General features: G+C 39.3%; 2 protein-coding genes across 2 annotated transcripts; one reads left to right on the forward strand and one right to left on the reverse strand.

Moving 5' to 3' along the window:
- Positions 1-2634: 2634 nt before the first annotated feature.
- LOC122651689 (ribosome biogenesis protein WDR12 homolog) lies at positions 2635-13763 on the forward strand. Its single transcript, XM_043845181.1, has 14 exons — positions 2635-2943; positions 3177-3277; positions 3731-3837; positions 4198-4233; positions 4385-4470; positions 5191-5258; positions 5346-5456; positions 5563-5688; positions 6227-6367; positions 7237-7345; positions 7451-7587; positions 7699-7734; positions 7823-7916; positions 13415-13763. Exons 1-13 carry the CDS (start codon positions 2781-2783, stop codon positions 7913-7915), a joined length of 1314 nt encoding a protein of 437 aa, XP_043701116.1. The 5' UTR covers positions 2635-2780; the 3' UTR covers position 7916; positions 13415-13763.
- Positions 9333-18745, reverse strand: LOC122651232. The gene is made up of 3 exons (XM_043844537.1): positions 17599-18745; positions 10205-10285; positions 9333-9478 (listed from the first exon to the last, which is right to left on the reverse strand). The coding sequence occupies exons 1-3, from the start codon at positions 18743-18745 to the stop codon at positions 9333-9335; spliced, it is 1374 nt and encodes a 457-aa protein (XP_043700472.1).
- Between the last annotated feature and the right edge of the window lie 1041 nt (positions 18746-19786).

Consider the following 19786-nt stretch of genomic DNA (forward strand, 5'->3'; position numbering starts at 1 on the left):
TGTGGATAAAATGGGAGTGATGGGCATTGGTTCAACAATCAGAATCTGATCAGTTGAATCAGTCGATTTGGATTATAATTGGTTGAGACTGATCCCAATTACGGATGTTCTAAAGCGGTTGATTCTAGGGTTTTTGGGACCAAATCATTGGTTTTTTGATCTAAGGAGTTGATTCTAGGACTTTTGGGATTGATACCGATCTGATCCAGATCATTTGTTAGTCATAGTATAATTTTCACAATGAAACATGGGAGAGAGATCGGTTCGACTAGCCTCATATGTGGCCATTGGTCAAATTATATGACAAAAGATCTTACAACTACCTCACTGGTAAAATCACTGGAAGAATGCCCTTTCTTTTCTTTTTTTATATTAAGAATGCATTTTCATGGAAGGCGGGTCTTGGATTTGTGGGTTTAACTTAGGAAACAACCTCTTTGCAAAGCAGGATAAGATTGCGTATATTCTAACCCTCCTCAAACCATGTAATGGGAGAGTTTCGTGCATAAAGTCCGCTTTTTTAAGAATACCTTGTCATGATAATAGATATATTTTTTTTTGGGTAAGACATGATAATAGATTGACTTATCAAGCTTTGCCTCAAATGAATTTGCACATATGAAAAAATAAAGCTTCGAAAATAGACTAAGAAAATGATACTTTCGGAAAATAAATGAAAATAAATAGTAAAAATGCCAAAGACATTGTTTATATGATCGAATTTGGCTCTAGTATGGCGACTCCAAATCAAGCCCTATTTATCTAACAATTGAAAGTGTTACACCAATTCTTCAAATGGTTCAATTAGGTTATTACATTGGAAGTCCTTTCAATATGGGTGTAGAAAGAACCTTGTTTCACTGACATTAGCTTTTAATAACTATGAAAAAAAACTATGTTTCAGTCGAGAACCAATCTACTTGGTCCAATTTATGAAACTTTGTACATAAATTCTACGACATCAACCTTTCTTAGCTACGTACATTGACATTGATACAAACTCTAAGGCATCAACCTTTCTTAGCTACGTATCGCTTCTTACTATCCAACATTCTGCTTTAGGCCTCAAATGGAATGTAATACAAAAAACAACATAACATCATCAAAGTCCAACTAAATGGGGTCGACCACGGTCCACATGTATCATTGATCTCCAATTTGCTCTATTTGAGGTCATACAAGGAACGGGTCCTAAGTTAAGCATGTCTTTCTTCATCACTTCTCTTAAGGTTATCTTAGGTTTACCCCTGGTTCTTTTGGTTCCCTCAATCAATATCATGTCGCTCCTCCAAACTGGGGCATCTGAAGGCCTCTGTTGAACATGAACATGCCACCTCAAATGACTTTTTCTAGTCATGAATCAGAGCTACTCCCAACCCCGATCTAATATGATCATTTCTTACTTTATCCTTCCTAGTTTTCCCACACATCCACATCAACATTCTCATCTCTACAACACCAAGTTTATTTTTATGACACTTCTTCATAGCCCAACATTCCGTCTTGTACATCATAGCTGGTCTAATGACAGTTTTATAAAATTTTCCCTTAAGCTTTAAAGGGATACGTCGATCACACAATATTCTAGTTGCGCCTCTCCACTTCATCCACTAATTTTAATCCTTTGGGCAACATCGTCATCTATGTCGCCCTCCTTATTTACGATTGATCCCAGATATCTAAAGTGGTTACTTTGCAGGATCTCCCTCCCCTCAATATTCACTACTTCGTTATCTGTCCCAGAACTGCTAAGGTTACACACCATATATTCGGTCTTAGTTCTACTAATTGTTAGACCTTCTGATTTTAAGATTGTTCTCCATAGTTCCACTTTGGCGTAAATCCCTGTTTTTGTCTCATCTACCAAAACAATAACATTTGCAAAGATCATAGTATTATAGGGTCGGACTGGTTGGACCCCTCGATTCTTTTGCATAGTTCGGGGGTCGGCCACAACAAAGCAGCAGGGAATAGAGGCACCCTCGCCTGGTACCATTATCGGAGCAGTAGACGGCGAGCCGGGCCTGAATTCAGACTAGACTAGACTCTTCTTTGTTTGAGCTACTTCCACACGCAAACCGAAAGATCTCAGTTGTCTTGGACTGAACAAGTGTGTTGATATAGGGAGTCTTAATCGATCTTTTCTAGCTTAAAAATGCATTGCAAACTAAAGGGGAATGCCTTTTCAGAACAAGAATGACTACTTATATGCACTTTAAAGGAGTTCTAGCCTTTCGGGTAAGACGTAGTCACTTCACTCCATAAGGCCCTGTCAAGGCCGAGGCCTCGAACTAGGCTCAACCCTATTCTGCCAGGGTGATGAAAACACAAAACCCAGCTTGGGCTGGCCCTGTCCGGCCTCAAAGCGGGTTAGGACAAGCTCGGGCTGGCCGGTTTTTTTTTGACACCCTAGTCTTTGATGGGAAAATGGAATCGGCCCAGGAATCAGAATCGGTTTGATCCAAGTTGAAATAACGAAGAAAATGATTACAAATCGGCCGGATCGGTATTAACCCATTCGATTCCCGATTCTTGAAACCTTGTTCAAACCCAAACCCTACATCGAGTTAGCGTGGTTATTTTCCCTCCTTTTTGCTTGACCCTTTAAGAAAGAGGTACCAGTTCTCGCCCTTTCCCTCCTTTATATTTCCTCTGTCCGTCCGAGAAAGATTGTTTTTGGATCAAATAGGTGAAGCTTCTCTCTGCTCGGAGAGACAAAAGGGTTTATCAGTGGTTTTTTGACATCGGGTCACTTTGTTTCAGCTTCTCTTTCCATATTCATGGGGTTTAACGGAGATGCAGAAGAATCATCAAGGCGGGTTCAGGTCCGCTTTGTGTCGAAGCTCAAGCCGCCTATGAGAGTTCCGCCATATTCTATTGCAATCCCCTCCAACCTCACCAGGATGGGCCTATCTGCTGTTGTCAATAATCTTATCAAAGCTGGTAATTTTAATTTTGTATGCATTTCCCTTATATGGGTTCATTGACTTATAGTAATCACTTTCTCTTTGATTATGGATTATGGGCGTCTTTTCCTACTGCTGCTGCCATTTTCTGTGTTGGAATTCATTTGTGGGCTGGTTCTTGTAAGTTCATAGAAATTTTGTTGCAGTAGCCTTGTCTCTTTTGGGTCACAAACAATTTGATATTATTTTCGTACCATATGTGATTATCAGGAAGTTCTGATTGGGAATCTCAACCTTTTGATTTTCTCATTGATGGTGAGCTGGTTCGGATGCCACTTGAACAGTTTCTCCTTGCTAAGGGCATTTCTGCGGTAATTGCATTCTTTACATGTTGATTCTTGACCCAAATATCTCTTAATCTATTATAGTCAAATAGTTTGAAAATTACTACAGTCATGCACTGTTTTAAAAAGGGTGTACCCAGTGCACGAGGCTCCCTCCACTGCGGGGTCTGGGGAGGGTCATAATGTACACAGCCTTACCCCTACTTTCGCAAAGAGGCTGTTTCCAGACTCGAACCCGTGAAATTTGGTCACAATGGAGCAACCTTTACCGTTGCACCAAGGCCTGCCCTCTAGTAATGCACTGTTTTACTGGGAATTTTTTGTTTGAAAGCAGAAATTTTAGAAATTTCACATTTTCTCTATTGGGTATCCAACCAGTGTTTTACCAGGCCATGGTTCGAGTGTGGTATTTGACATTTCATGTGGCTTGGTTTCTCTCAGCTTCTAACTCATACACGGAATTATTTATGTACGTTACAGGAGAAGATTCTTGAGATTGAATACATAAGGGTTGTTGCACCACGAAAGCAGGAGGAACCATGTTTACATGATGATTGGGTCAGTGCAGTTGATGGTTCTAATCTTAGGTACGCATGTCCATGTTTATTAAGAAGAGAAAGAAAATGCAATTTAATCCTTCTGGTTTTATAGTTACCTGCTTTAACTGAAAATATTTCTGCATTTGTTTCTGATTAGAGGCTCAACACTTCATCCTTAATTCATGATGTTTCTTTCAACTCTAATAATGGAAGGAGGAAGGGGGGGGGGTTTGAGGGACATTCTTTACTTTTGTCTTGCTATAAAAGATTTCTGGCAGGAAGTCACAAGTATTACCCTTTGTGACATTCCTGAAATAGTAGCCTATAGTTTTCTGATAATTTAGTTTCAGTACATCCTGTTGAAGTTTTCAAATTCTAAAGGTCACACTAACATGTATCATCTGGCAGGTTCATATTAACTGGGTGCTATGACAGTTTTGCAAGGTAAAGCTTGAACAAGATTTTATCCTATAATCTTTAAGAGTACATCATCAATTTAATTGTTCATTTATTTTATTTGACTGGTTTCTTCGTCATAAGGATCTCATGTTTGAAGAGTGTTTGTATGTAACATTACAGCTTATACTTTTTCCAGGGTATGGAAAGCTGGTGGATCGTGTACACATATATTAGAGGGACACAGTGATGCAGTTACTTCTGTAACTATTGTCAATCAAAAAGGTATGATGAGAGGTGAGATCGTTATACATGTATATTCGATTTCTGATTGCTGCTTAATATTGCATGGTTAGAATATCTTCGCTCTTGCTGACCAAACAAAAGGGAGATTGCATGGTTGATTTCTTCCTCATTTCTTGTGATACATTATAAAATTCATTTGAAGTCAGAGGAAACAATGTTGCATAGGGGGAATTGAGTCCCTCGAACATGGGCTAGAGGGAATCTACTGTTGATTCTTAGGCTAATGGCTTGTTCATTTTATTTATTGGGCCTTACACGTGTTTTATACTGGTCCTTAATCAAATTTTTTGTTTATCGTATTTTCTTGTGTCTAATATTTTAAACCTAGTTGGGCAAGCAATAGTACTTCTTATCTGAAGAAGCTGAATGGAAGAAGGATCTAACACATCTTAAGAAAATAGCAGACAATCCAATTCTTTGGCTCTGGAACCTTCCTTGATATCCAGTCTACTGATCATATTAGATCATTTGTCTTGACACTGCCTCAGTATCTCTTGAATGTTGAAATGCACCTGGTCTCAACAGGCTTGAGGTCTTTTTTTGCAGAATACCTAACTTTTCTAGGTCTATGAAACTGGGTTCCATCAGGGTCGGTGCCTTGGCAATTTCTAAATGCATGAACTGTATATGTGAATGTGTTTTCATGAGCAATCTTTATCCGTATTTGTCCATTAATTTGGTAATGCTGTGCTTTTACAGTTACTGAGGATGTTACCAACATATGTGTAGCCACAGCTTCAAAAGATCGGACATTAAGGTTGTGGAAGGTAAATAAGATAAGCTGTTGGTGTTGACTTTGATTTGGAATTTTTTTGCCTGATATCTCTTTTACCCCCCCCCCCCCCAAAAAAAAGTTTGATGTAGATGAGGTCCTCGATCATCCTACGAAGATTAGAGCCTTTAAAATCCTCAATGGGCACAAATCGTCTGTACAAACTGTTGCGGCTCAGACGTCTGGCAATATGGTCTGATAATTCTGACCCATCCTTTCTATGTCAATGATAATGTGCTTGTAATTGAACCAGAGGATAGTTATATGTTCTTTTACTATTTTTGTTAAATTCACTGTAGGTATGTTCTGGTTCTTGGGATTCTACTATCAATATATGGCAGACAGATGAGTATGATGCAGAAGGTGATCTAGTTTCAATAAAAAAGAGAAAAGTTGGAAGCAAAAGAGAAGAATTGCAGTCAGAGGTATTCATTCTTTTTTTTTTTTTATTATCTAAAAATAGGAAGGATTTGGTATTTTCATCAATTCTCCTGCTCTTGCTTGTCTAAAAAAAATTTAGATTCTCCTTAGAGATGATCTCTGCACACTTGCATTCTAGGAAACTGTTAGGTGGCAAATCTGCCTCAGAAGGAACACCCTTGAAAGTCTTCCTTGTGGTACATGATTACGCTTACATACTACTCTCTATGGTATATTGCATTTTTCTGGAGGCTTCTTGATGAATGGAATTAGAATCAACTATTAGTTCATTTACAAGGGAGAATTGTGTGGAGGATATTCCTTTTGCAAATAGTTTAGAGCCTTAAAAAGGAGCAGACTGGTAGAATGATGTAGGGGGAGTTACAGATCATAAATATTTTTTTATACAATATTTATGAAGTCAGCACTTAAGTATTTAATCTTTTACACATGTTTTTTATTTCAGTTGTTTTTTTATTATTGTCTTCACTTATTTTTCATTATGACAGTGCTATTTATAGAGTGACTTTTAATGGCGTTCAGGGGGAGGCTGTGTCCACACTTGTGGGACATACACAATGTGTATCTTCTGTTGTCTGGCCAGAACGGGAAACTATATATTCTGCGTCATGGGATCATTCTGTTAGAAAGTGGGATTTTGAAACAGGCAAATCCTTGAACATTGTAAGTTTGATATCCTTATTTTGGCCTTTCTTGCAGTTGAAAACATATTTTCTGATACAATATTAGACGAGACAGGGATTCTGGGTCAACCAAATCGAGTTAGCTTTCTAGATGCTAGTTTAGGAAAACCAACAGCTGGTCTATTGGTGCTTTCGGAACTTGATATTTTTATGAGCAAATGTAGCGCCTTTGACATCTTACAATCTTTATTTAAGTCAGTCCTTCATTATAGAATGCCTTATCATGGAACTTTTTCTTTGAATTAATATGCTTCAGTTGTATTTGATATTTTGTACTACAGTTGTCCTAAGTTCCCATTAGTTTGCATGTACCAAAGTTTGGCAAGAATCACGTTTCTGTTTCTTGAAAGAGTTACTATTCAATTATGGGGCTACATAATGAGAAAGTAAACATTCTTTTTGATGCCACCAATATGCTGGTGGGGACTTTCATTCAGCAAATTCTTCTTTGGATAGCTAAGCCAGATCAACATGTTTTAATGATGTTAATCATCAAATATACAAGGTCTTAGTCCTACCAAGCCATTCAGTTGAATGGTCTGAAGAGAAGGTCTCCTCATCAGTGGTTGTGCTCACCACCAAGCTAGCTAGGCATATCAAGTGATTATGATTGCTGCCCAGTTGGGCTGATATTTGGCTAGCTGATTATGTAAGGTTCACCGATTGACCTACCTACCTGTGTGCCGCATGGAGTGTAAGGAGGCATGAAATACCATGCCAGCATATTACATTGGGCTTAACTGGTCATTGGAGAAAATTGCATTTATAATCTATAACATAGAATAATAAAAATATTCACCAGAGAAATAATTCACTGGGGAGTTTTAATATTCAACATTCTCTACGTAGTTCTGTGGGAAAGCCCTCAACTGCCTTGATGTTGGAGGTGAAAGTTCTGCACTTATTGCTGCTGGTGGTTCCGACCCTGTCCTTAGGATATGGGATCCTCGAAAACCAGGTCAGTTACTCAGTTGAAAGAAGAATAAGTAGTTTTCTCTCTCTCTTTCACACACACACACAAACACATTCTTTACGTCTCAATTAAAATTAATGTTCCATGCAGGAAGTTCAGCTCCCATCTTTCAGTTCTCATCTCACTCCTCTTGGATCACGGCTTGCAAGTGGCACAAAAAATCATGGTTTCATTTGGTTTCTGCATCTTATGATGGGAAATTGATGTTATGGGATCTAAGAACTGCGGTATTGTCTCCCTCCTATAAGTTTATACTGATTCTGTACTAAAGATGTTTCAGGTGTGTGCGCTAATTTTACCTTTCTTTGATGTCCAATCAAAACACTTTTTTGATTCAGTGGCCACTGACAGTGCTAAACTCACATAATGACAAGGTTCATCTTTTTCCCATGTGTGTTCCTTCATTGATCATGTGCACAGGCTGCTATTTTCTCTAACATTGGTGCCTACACTAAAATACAGGTACTATGTGCTGACTGGTGGAAAGGTGATAGTGTAGTCAGCGGTGGGGCAGACTCAAAACTTTGCATTTCTTCTGAAATTCCTTTTGAGTGAGGTATGGTTATAATATGCTCTTCTGTTATTTGACCAACTTATCTGTTGGAAAATAATTTTCTAGGTTTTTGGTTGCATAGAAACTTTCTGATTGTAAGCGGTGTTCCAGGAAAGGAAGTTTATGATACTTGTTTCCTTTAAATTTGGAATTCAGTTTCTATTTCCCTCTACTTTCCCTGTTGCTGAAGAGCTCTTATCAATTTGTATCCAACTAGATGGCAAAAATCTTTCCACTTCCCTGGGAAACCAATCATCCATTACAAAATTTGGACTTTCATTAACCTTACCCTGCTTTCCTTGCTTACTGGGTAACAAACAGCACCTTTTTGTTCAGTTCTGCTTCCTCTCACAAGCTAATATCAACTTTAATTTCTTTAATTTTTGAATCATTCTACTGTAGTCCTCTTGAAATTTTAATTATTTCCTGAATCTTTCTTGACTTGTTTTCTGGCGTCACGAATGCATTTGACTACATATGTCATGTGCATTGGCTCCTTGTTTTTTCCATTTGCATGGGAGATGAGGCCAAACCAATTTAGTCAGACTGGAAGGTGGAACTTAGTTGATGCAATGGTGTCAATTTATCACCCAAGTATTTAGTACTCAGGGTCATGGACAGATCGCTCACTTCCGATCCCAATCTGACCCCTATTGACTCCACTGAGTTTGGGAATGACAGGGTAATTCAGTCACAATGCACCAATAGGGCCTGTTGTTGTAGTACTTTGTTATGGGTTTTTGTTTTAAGTATTTTTATTTGTAATGGCCCAATTTTTAAGGTCCAAATTTTGGGTATTCTTCTAGATATATCTTTAGGGAGTCTTGTGGATTAAGTAGGTTAGGAATTAGAAGTTATAAAAGAGATGTAACCCCTCCCATCAACTTGTTCAGTTTTTGTATTCAAATATTGGGAGAGAGATTGACACACTGCCCCCTTATTTTTGCATCATACATGCCTAGAGGGGGGAGAGGAGTTTCGGTGTGTATTGATTAGTATGTAGGGGGCCCACAACATCAAATGAGGAGAGATGAAAGAGAGAGAAAGTGTCACGCCCCCATCCCGACAAGGAATAAAATACATTAAAGGGGGTGACTAGGACGAATTTGTCATCCCAATAAGCTACCAGGATCACGAATGCAGTGTCCCGATACACAGTTACTAACTAACATTAGTACACAATAATATCAGAGTGCGGAAGATAAGGAATATTATATTCCAAAGATCAGGAAATACAAGCGGAATCGTTTACCATAAAAGTTACATCATGTTCAAACTACTGAGTGATAGATATAGTTAATAGTTTCCATCTTGAGCTGACCACGAGGTAACCACACAAAACTTTAAGTAAGACAGACAATGTTATTACAAGGCTCATGGCCCCAAAAGACAAAATATAAAGGGACCAAGTCCTAGCCATCAGTATGCCCCGAAGGCACAGTCATCACAAGGACATCCATCGCAGTGCTCCTCAGTCACTGCCTCTGGATCTTCAGTACCAATGTCATCGTAATCTGAGGACTGTACCTCGAGACCAGTGAGGCAACCATCACCTGCATCAACATCTAAAAAGGTACGCACAAGGGGGTTAGCTCCACTGAGCTAGTGACAGAGAAAAGGGGAATGCGCAAACAACAAACACATAGTTACCATTGGTTCATGATGCATGCATATGTTATATTCATTTTTCCACCTAGCACATAAACTAAGTCAATGGTGTATGTTGCTTGTGACAACTCGGGAGTCACTGTGGGTCACTTATCTTATCGCCTCAATGAAACCTCAATTGTTACTAAGGGGCCTACGCCGGTCGAAGCTACCAAAACTACCTAGTGGCAGACCCTGATAACCATTACTACCATGACTGGCCTCTCTCACGCTCCACAGAATCCGGAGCTCTGGTTACCCAACACCTAAACCCCTGTTGGTAAGGGTCGTAGCATAAGGGAACAAAGATCCTAGCCACAGATATACTACATGCAAGTCCTATCATCCCGAGAGGTATTCCAGGTGCATCAACGTCCCATTCCATCTATCACCCGGGTACCAGCACGACAGACATACCAATATGACAGGCAATAGAAGATAATATATACATAATTGGGGTTTCGGCACCGGTGCTTCCTGGCACTGTCACCCGATACAAGAAAGAATACGTTTCACAATCACATTCACATCAAGCAATCAAGATTTATATAATGCAAGTATGCAATATGCTTGATAATGATACCAGTAACATGATAATAAATGATAGTATATTCAAACCCAACAGTCACCCAAAACCCACTCACCTTGGCTAAGATCTATTTGCTCGAAGGACTTCCGGTCCTCAAAAGCACTTCGATACGCGTCGGCGGACAAGTTGTTAAAGCCTAGGGTTAATTAAATCAAACGCAAACATTAATAGATATGAAAATGGCTATGGAGTCCAGGGGTACCCTTGGTTTAAGTTTTAAACCAAGGCCAGACTCAAATCTGGAAAGACAGCAGCAGTGGTCAGTTGGTACTGGTCCATCCAATGGACCAGTGGCAATGGACCAGTAGGGCTGCAGCAGCAAAAATCAAGGAAGGTTCATGGTCTCACACCAAGGGGATCCCTAGGTACTGTTCTAAGCAATTCCCTATGTTAAGATCAGGTTTTTCAATCAAGATTTGTATTGGTTGATTGGACTGGTCTATCCAATGGACCAGTGGCAATCAACCCAAGGCTCAAAATTCAAGAACAAGATCAGAATGGCATGGTTCACAACATGGATCACACAAATGACTCTTAGCAAGATGTTCTAGACCTTGGGGTAGGTCAGAGGCAACACAGGTCCAAGATCCCTGTAGTGGTCGATTGGTACTGGTCCATCCAATGGACCAGTAGGATCACAGCTATAAAAATTGAAAAGGGTTTTAGGGGAAAGGTCATAGGTTTAACATAAAAGGCCTAGCACAAGGTTTTACGGGCCATGGGCTGACCAAGCTTGCATTTGGGCAAGGTTTTTGGTAGTGGTTGATTGGTACTGGTCCATCCAATGGACCAGTGGCGATAGAGGATGGACCAGTACCAATAGACTAGTACCTGTACAGCCCGAGGAAATAGATGTTTTCTGAGGATTTGGCTTGTTTCTACTAACCCAAAGCTGGGATTTATGATCAAGGAACATAGGTAAATCATATGTGAGCTAGATTTCATGGTGGGATGAGAAGATTGAACATACATGGATAGGAATGAGTTCTATCTTACAAACCCATGGTTTGAACTCATTAATTACATGTTTAATTAGACATTTTCATGGTTGCAACTAACATACATGATAGGTTCAAGTTCTGGAAATTAAGGAAGCAATCAAGAGGGGTTTTGGGCTTGCATGCATGGGGGTTTGTGGTTCTAACTATGGGATTCACATGTAGGGAGCATGAGCTGTCATTGCTATTCACAATATCATTTTAACATCTGAATATTCATGTGTTTCATGATCTGGAACCTTAAAGAAAAGTATTTACAACAAGAGATTGGGTTGCATGTTCATGGGTTTGGGTTCCTAAGCTCATACATATGAAAGATTTAACATGGGGGCCAATAGATTGGTAATCTATGGTTTAAACTTCAGAAAGATACAAATCAGAAACAGCAAGGGTCCAAGAGGGGAAAATCATGGGGTTAGGGTATTACCTTGATGATCTCAAGTACAATGGAGGAATCCAAGCTCTCTTCCTTCCTATCCTCTTCTTCTTCTCCTTCTTTCTTTTCTCTTTTCTCTCCTCTCCCTCCAAGGAAATGAATAGGGTTGTATTTCAGGAGTTTAAGATAGTTTATATATAGGTAGAAGACCTAGGGTCTGTTTGGCTAGGTTAGTTTTAAAGAAAAACACATTCTATAGCCTATTCCTAAGCACTTAAGCCTATAAGTGGGCCTCACATGGTCACATTGCCGGGGCAATATTCCCATGGGTCAAATTAGGTGCGGGGAGATGATTTGGGGTGCGAGACATTGGGTCTTTCACACCGGGTGTGAAATTTACACAAGACAACAGCATTGGTCTATCGAAGTGGTTGATCCGGATCGACCAGTGGCAATCGACCAGTAGTACAACAACAGTAAAATTTGGGTTTGAAGTGGAATTCCAGATCACCTGGAAGCAGAATTGGACAATGGTTTCTTCTAATAAAATTAAGCTCTATGAATCTAGTTTCTACCAAAATTGGAATAAAAACAAATGATGTTCAGAAGAAGAAGTTATACCATTTTAATTAAACAAGGGTCAATCTGCCAGAGTAGCAGAATTTAACCAGTGGGCTTACGTCCTTATCTCGACCCTTCTGTTAAAGCTCCACATGTTGGTCCGGACCTTCAGAATTACGAGAGGGTAGTAACAAGTAGTAAATAGGGTCAGTAGCTTACCCCTCGCCCGTCACGGTTTGTCCTCCGTGACCCCAAAGAGTTTCCTCACAGTGATGCTAACCTAATCGAGAGACGAAGTGTCGATATGGCACGACACGGGGTGTTCCCTTCGGTACTCTTCGCTCTTAGGGCTTGTACTGGGAGGATAGTCGGTGAAGTCGCCATCGACGAATTTCCCCCACTCCCGGTTGAGAAACCTCTCCTCGACGGGCAAACCCGTGTCAAAGTCAATGATCTTGTAGTTGGGTTTGACCATCATCGAGAACAACTCACCAGCATACATGGCAGCACCATCTACACTTCACGAGGTTAGAGATAAACCATTAGAATCTCGGGTGCGGATGTAACAGAAAGAGCCTTTGACACGCGGTCGCATGTCTGTTTTTTCCCTAGAATATTTTATTTAATTGTGTGTGAACTCTCTTTTCTCTATCCTCGCCTGGCTTGTAATCATCTTCCCCCAAGTCCTGCAGCACTGCTGCTTTTCTCACCTCTTCTGTTTTCTATACTTCTCCTATTAGTCTACTCAGATGCTGATCTACAGAATCAGCAAGTCAGACTCTATCGATTGGTAATCCCTGCTACATCAGCTGCTGGAGATACATAACCGGCAAGCTCTTTAGCATTTGTATTTTTCAGATAATATACTTCAGATCTGAGGCTGGGGAGCAGTCTATCTGACCAATCTGATCTTTGATTCCTAATGTGGAATTTGGGTTGGCTGGCTGCATCATAGGGTGTAAACATGCCTTGTCAACTTCTAGAGTTTTTTTTTGGGTGATCGGTATTGGAGTGGTGGATTGGGGTCCACCGATTCCGAGTTCACTTGGGTGATATGCGCAGCATGATCCCAATACTTAAATACATGATCCTCCCCAAACCCCCCCCCCCCAAAAAAAAAAAAAACAAAAACAAAAACAAAAAAACTGAGATCTTTTAAACTGCTCCTACCTGCTGCTTTCATTACTCTGAGGACATTCTCATTGCTTTATAACTGTTCTGTTGTAGCAAATTTATAAGGGAGATTTTTAATTTTTATTTCAATTTGATTGAATTGGAGAAGCACTTTGTGTTCCTTAACAATCTTACGTTAATTCCTCTTGATTTGTAGGAATACAAGAGTATTAGCATAGGCCTTCTGAATTGGAAAATCTGAAATCAACTCCAATGAAGCTGGTCAGAAGAATTTTAGTAAGGTTATTTGTGCTTGTATATACACAATTTTGATGGCATTTGATCGGTATGACTTTCCAACTCAGGTCTTTTGTTCAGAGCAGCAATTCACGAAACCATGGTTCTCATTGTAGGAACATATTACTTGCAGAGGGTGTTGTAGAGGAAAGTGTTGAACATTTAAACTGATCTAAATATGTTTGGTTAATGACCAGGATACTCAATTTAGTGATAAATTGACATTTGTTCCTACGTGGATTGAAAGAACTTGCCACATATTATCAAAATTTTGTACTGCTGCCAGAAATTCTTTTTCTTTTTAAATGCCCCTTTCACAACCTGTGAGCAGAAATTATAGAATTAAGAGGGTACGTCAGCATCAGCAAGGAACTAGATGTACAGCCAAAAGGGGAGGGGGGTGTTGAGCAAAGATGCAACCAACAATTGAGATGGTTTTTGCACTTTTTTCTTATTTCCTTCTTGATTATTATGCATGGGCAAGAGGTTCTTACATGCTGTTGAGCCCCAATTTTTGTTGACAGGTAGAGCTCTAGGTCTCCACTCACATGTTTAGTTCAAGTGAAAACGGAGTTTGCCAAGTTGTGAAATAAGGCAGGCAGCGAAGTCCTTTCATGTGAGAAAGAGAGATAGATACATAGGTGCTTAAATAACCTTTTCCTATATATATTGGGAAGAAGAACAATGTCCAAGAATGCGGCCTATACCAGTGTTCCCTATGTTCCTCTCTCTCCTTCCAATGTGAAAAGATATCTCTATCTCTTGTTTTGGGAAGGAGTGACATAAGCACACGAAGAGATGGTGTAGCTTGTGTTCTCGGCTTCCCATATATATAGGGAAAAAGAACGTTGCCTACTCACGTGTAGCTTGCGCCCAGACACCGCTCCTCTTGAAATGACAGCCTTACTCCCTACAAAAGAAAAATCCTCCTTTGTCGGTGCCGTGGCATGTCGCTTCATTGGCCTTCCATTGGTGTAGGGGCCACTAATCGGGCAGCATTCTTCTTCTTCTTCTCTCTCTCTCTCTCTCTCTCTCTCTCTATATATATATATATATATATATATATATATATATATAGGGTTCTTGATGCCAAGTATCCAATGTGACTCTTTCGGATATGGGCAGCGAGCAACCCTTGTTTTTTTTTGTTGGAAAGAGAAAATACATTGAAATTAATCAAATAAAAGTTTGACAATTTCGATCTTGAAGATCCTCCTTGTACGACTGTTCCTAGCTTGAACTGCTAACTTGTGTGGGCTATTGAAATACAGTCTCTATCCATCTTTTTAATATTAAACAGAGTTGAAAAGATCTCCCAAGACCATAGATTAATCTTTGGTTGCATAAACACATTAAGATGTGCAAACCTTCACATTTCTGTAAGGGTAGAACTAGGGCATCCCTTTATATCGTGTGCATTGCAGCAGTTTTAGTCAGCAATCTGCAACCCCATTAGCATTGTGGCTTTAGTGATGTATCACCAGATACTATGGCCAATTAGAGCATCCGAAAACGCAATCCGGTAAGGTGATAAAGATGTCATTGATGAGTGGATCATCTTGAACATCTAAACTTTCGGTACTTGAGAATGGATCAATGTCTCTATTGTTACTCTTGGAGAATTAATTCAATCAATCTGAGAGGAAAGGACAATTCTATCATACTCTAAAACTTTTATTAGGATTCATCTGTAACAACCAAAATTCAAGAGAGAGAGAGAGAGTACAATTGATTGTTAGTGGTTGAAATAATTAGAGCTTTTAATATTTTCCCCAAATTTACAGGGAATATTTCATAAGATTGCTGGAGATCCAACCTCCTCCCAAACTTTTCAATAGCATGTACTTTCCTCTCTTCAAAATGTTTTCCAGAATTGTAGTTATAGATGGTTGATATATATCTCTCATTTAATTTAAGTGAGATGATTTTTATAAGGGATTTCTTCAAATGCCCCTCTCAAATTGTCCAAATGTACAAAAATGCCCCTTTGAATTTTTACTAATTTCAAATGCATCCCTGATTTCCAAACTATACTACCATTCTAGTCTTCTCCGTTAGTCTGGGACGTTATGTTCTAAGGACTGACATTTTTTTAATATAATTAGACCATCCTGCCCTTGATGAGGTAGAATGACAAAAAATGCCTTCATCTGAAAAAAAAAAACACCTCAACTCATCTTTCCCAAACGATTTGAGGAAGATGAGTATGAGGAGGAGGTGGGGCTGTCGATGATCAGCGGTCGGAAATGGAATCTGAGGCCGTCAAATTGATTTTGCTAACTCAAATTCTGAGATTCTGAGTTCACTGATGGCAGTAAATTTGAATTTTGCTTCGTTGTTTCAAAATCTCAAGTTAGATGATCAATGGCTGCCTTCCAAACGCTGGGAATCGATACCTTTCGAAAGTGGAGTCTCGCCGTCCGGAAGCTGTAACTCAATTACAGAACCCCTTTACGATCCTTCGACAGTCTCTGTATGTTATATTTCAGATCTTTAGTTCTAATTTTATTGCCTCAAGTTCGAATTTAGATAACTTTATTGTTTAATCTTCAACCCTAGTTGTTGGAGGGTGCATTTGTCGACGATTTTTGAAACATAATCCCTTCAAAATTTCTTTTTTTTGTTAACAATCCCTTAAAAGCTTTATATTGTGAATGCATCAGAAATATGAGCTAATGCTTCACCGTTAAACATGGTAGTTCGGAACAGTAGTTACAATTTGATTTTCTTCTCCTTTTTCCCGCAGGAGGCCAGTTTGGTGAGGTTGGTTATTAATGCATTACAATGCGTCCAGTCAGCTCTTGACGGCATTGAAAAACTGCCATAAAACGAGTTAAACCTCAGAATCTCTTTTCCTAACTCCGTCCTTGTTGAGAAATCCTTCCCCTGAAACCAATCAGAACCTGCAACTACCGCTGACTCCAAGTTTTAGAAATTTTTAATCCAAGTACCACATGATTTCTGGAATGGTAGTGGTTCGGATCGATCCAGCAGGCCTAGATGTCTCACGGGAGGTCACGACTTAAGCACTCCCCGAAGAACCGGCGACCGTCTCCAGAAATTTTGCCATTCCCTGAGCCTCAGATTCCATTTCCGGCCTCGGATCATTGAAGAGTTTGAAAGGGAAAAATTGTAGAGATTTGGGAAAGATGAGTTGCAGTTTAGGTTTTGTTTTTTTTTTCAGGTAAAGGCATTTTTGTATGTTCAAAAAATGCCAACATAACGTCCCAGACTAACAAAATTAGGGGGAGCGCATTTGAAGAAAACCTTTTTTATAAGATGCAATAATCCCACGGAAAAGCTAGGGGACATCTTAATCTGCTTCTGGAAAGACTAAGAAAATTAGGGGGAGCGCATTTGAAGAAAACCCTTTTTATGAAATGTAATAATCCCACGGAAAAGCTAGGGAACATCTTAATCTGCTCCTGGAAATATCTTATGCAATTAAAAAATTTCAGCATGTTAATCTTGTTTCGAAAATAAACCAAGGAGTGTCGTTTCACAAAACAAGTTAAAAAGTCAAAAAATTAAGAAGAAATTAGGAAAGTAAATGCATAAAGAAGATCAAATTAATAGGAGAAATAAATTTATCACCCAACTGATCGAAATACATAAAGAGAAATTGCAATAAAAAATGAATATTCAAATAAATTAAGAGAGGGCGCCGAGTAACAGATGGATGGAAGAAAGTCAAGAAACAAAATTAGTTTGGGTTGGGAGTAAGCCACATTGGGGAGGGGCGAAGTCTTGGGAAGAGATGTCCTCTAAAAGAAGCTTCTTGCAATATTGGCAATGGAATCAATGGTTCTATACGTTCATCTTTCAGATTGAATACACCCATATCGAATTCATCTACCTCCAACTCCCAACAATCACGGCTCGTGTTGAAACTACTACCACCACCACCGAAATGATGATGAGTGAAATAGATGCAATTCCCTCTACAACATCCAGGAGGGAAATCATTGGATGAAAGGGAAAAAGAGGAATTCATTCCCAAAAACAACATTCTGTCACCTAAGTTGTTTATCTGCTCCCAAGAAGAAGAAGAAGAAGAAGAAGTTGTTGTTGTTGTTGTTGTTGATGAAGTAGTGTTGTTGTTACGACACAACTTATAGACCCTGAAGCCAATTGTTTTAACATCATCGATATCAAATTTGGTCAGACCAGGTTTTGGGCATCGGAAAAATAATTCTTCTTCCCTCTCAACCATTAACAAGTCACCACACGACTCCACCAGATAAAGCTGTGATCGTCGTCCCAATTTAGAATGATATCCCTTTCGCTTGGGTGATTTTAGGGTATCTACAAGCTTTGGATGAAGAAGAGTAGTAGGACAACAACCATGGCCACCACCGGTACCACTCGTGTCCATGTGAAAGATTAAGATATCATGGACATTCACCTTCTCATTGTTGTTCCACCGACTTCTTAAGGCATAGAGATGGTCCCTGTAGAATAGTATATGCATGAAAGAATCTGAGGCGAAAGGAGTCCAAGCCTTGTCTCCAGGTCTAGAAAAGGCTATTATTCTACCGGGAGAAATATCAATTATGGCTATAGCCATAACGTTGGAGGATTGGGATTGAAATTGAGAAGCAGAAGAAGAAGAAGGACTTGACGATAACACAACCTTTTTCACACTTGAGCGATTTAAGGAGTTGAGTATATTATTGGAATAATTAACTCTGGAAGGATATTGTTGGTCCTCCTCCTCCTCCTCCTCCTCCTCCTCCTCATCCACATCATCAAGAAGAAGTGTGGAGATGGGTGGAAGTGGGAGTTGGGCCCTGGTGAAAGGGTTGATTAGATACATTTTGAAGGTTTCGGTAGTAGGAGGAGTGCCCTTCTCATCTACTATAACCAGCCAACCATGAGAAGATTCAAGACAGTGCATGCTCATAAACTCCTTACTTTGGAGAAGACCCTGGGGATAATAAATCTTATTATTCTCGGCTATGCTCAATAATCCAAGACTACAACTACTACTCTTACCCTCCTCCTGATCACAACAAGGTAGCAACAAGAAAGGGAAATACTGCCGCTGCCGCTGCTGCTGAGATGATGGGTGCAGGTGGTTGAGGTGAGTTTTTTTTGCAAGTACAGAGTTCCGCCATGAGACACACACACACAGAAATCGAACATAATCGGCATACAAACTGATACTCTCACCGATCAAAGCAACTAACTCCTCTGGAAGCTCTGACCACTTCTTGTTGTCCTCCTTCTGGGTTTTAGCTACCACTTCCATAGCTCCACAGTCCACTACACAAAAACAAACGAAAAAAACAGAGAAAAGAAGATTAATGGCCGGAGGAGGCCGGCCGAAAGATAAGATAATATTATAGTTGTTATATGGGGTAATTGGTGAGGAATTTCACTTATTAATAGTCCCCCTAAAAACTATTAAAACGGATTGAGGGAGGGAGACGTTACAACCGTATGAGAATATATAGATATCCTAGGAGAAGGGAAAGAGAGATTTTAGGAGCTGAAGGAGGAAGAATAAGCCCGAGAGAGAGATATATGATCGGGCCAAAGATAAATTTATTTTATTTGGAAGTAATTCGGCTCTCCTCCCGCCATGATTGGTAGGAGCTAAAAGGATCAAGCCCAGTCAAAAAGAAGGGTGTTTGGGTCATTTCACAGGTGGACTCCATCTTGTGATATGACCAAACACCTCTCCACATGAGAGAGAGAGATTAATTAGGAAACTAGTTAACTAACGACTTTAGTTGTTAATAAAGATTTAATTAACAAGAGATGATTAATGACAATGATCCGGACTCTTATCAGTTAATAAAAACTCAAAAGTCCATTACAAACTCAAACTAGGACTCTATTATTAGTCCCACTAAAATAATAATAATTAAAAAAAAAAAAACTACAAATTAATGCGGATTTTAGTATAAATTTTTTGAATATGATTGATCAATTTTTATCCCCTTTTCAAAATTTATATTTCTAGAAATAAGCTTTGTCACCGGAGGCCTCCATCTCCATTAATCTCCTCTTTTTCTTTACTTGTTTATATTTCTACTGCTGCTCTAATATCTCCAATCCGACGAAATGCGACTCAAATTCATGAAAACAGGAATCCAAAGAGTTTGATTCTCAAAACATAGACATTCTTCAAATGAATTATCTTCCCATGTTAACGTAATTCAACATCCGAAATCGATTGAGTAGCAAAACAAACAGTTCATCAAAATGGGAAATCAAACGGAAAATGACCGAAAGAAGAATCATTGACGAAAGAAGAACAAGTATTGGTAGAAGAAACCAAGAAAGT

The sequence above is a fragment of the Telopea speciosissima genome, chromosome 2 (assembly GCF_018873765.1).
Source record: "Telopea speciosissima isolate NSW1024214 ecotype Mountain lineage chromosome 2, Tspe_v1, whole genome shotgun sequence".
NCBI classification, from domain to species: Eukaryota; Viridiplantae; Streptophyta; class Magnoliopsida; order Proteales; family Proteaceae; genus Telopea; species Telopea speciosissima.

Excerpts from the sequence above, each read along its gene's own strand:
- LOC122651232 (XM_043844537.1), bottom strand. The coding sequence starts at position 18,745 with ATGGAAGTGGTAGCTAAAACCCAGAAGGAGGACAACAAGAAGTGGTCA. Across the intron at positions 10,286-17,598 it reads CAGGGTCTATAAGTTGTGTC|GCTTTAACAACTTGTCCGCC; the intron begins GTAACAACAACA and ends AATTAACCCTAG. Across the intron at positions 9,479-10,204 it reads GCAAATAGATCTTAGCCAAG|ATGTTGATGCAGGTGATGGT; the intron begins GTGAGTGGGTTT and ends GTACCTTTTTAG.
- LOC122651689 (XM_043845181.1), top strand. The coding sequence starts at position 2,781 with ATGGGGTTTAACGGAGATGCAGAAGAATCATCAAGGCGGGTTCAGGTC. Across the intron at positions 5,689-6,226 it reads GAGAAGAATTGCAGTCAGAG|GGGGAGGCTGTGTCCACACT; the intron begins GTATTCATTCTT and ends AATGGCGTTCAG. Across the intron at positions 7,346-7,450 it reads ATGGGATCCTCGAAAACCAG|GAAGTTCAGCTCCCATCTTT; the intron begins GTCAGTTACTCA and ends TGTTCCATGCAG.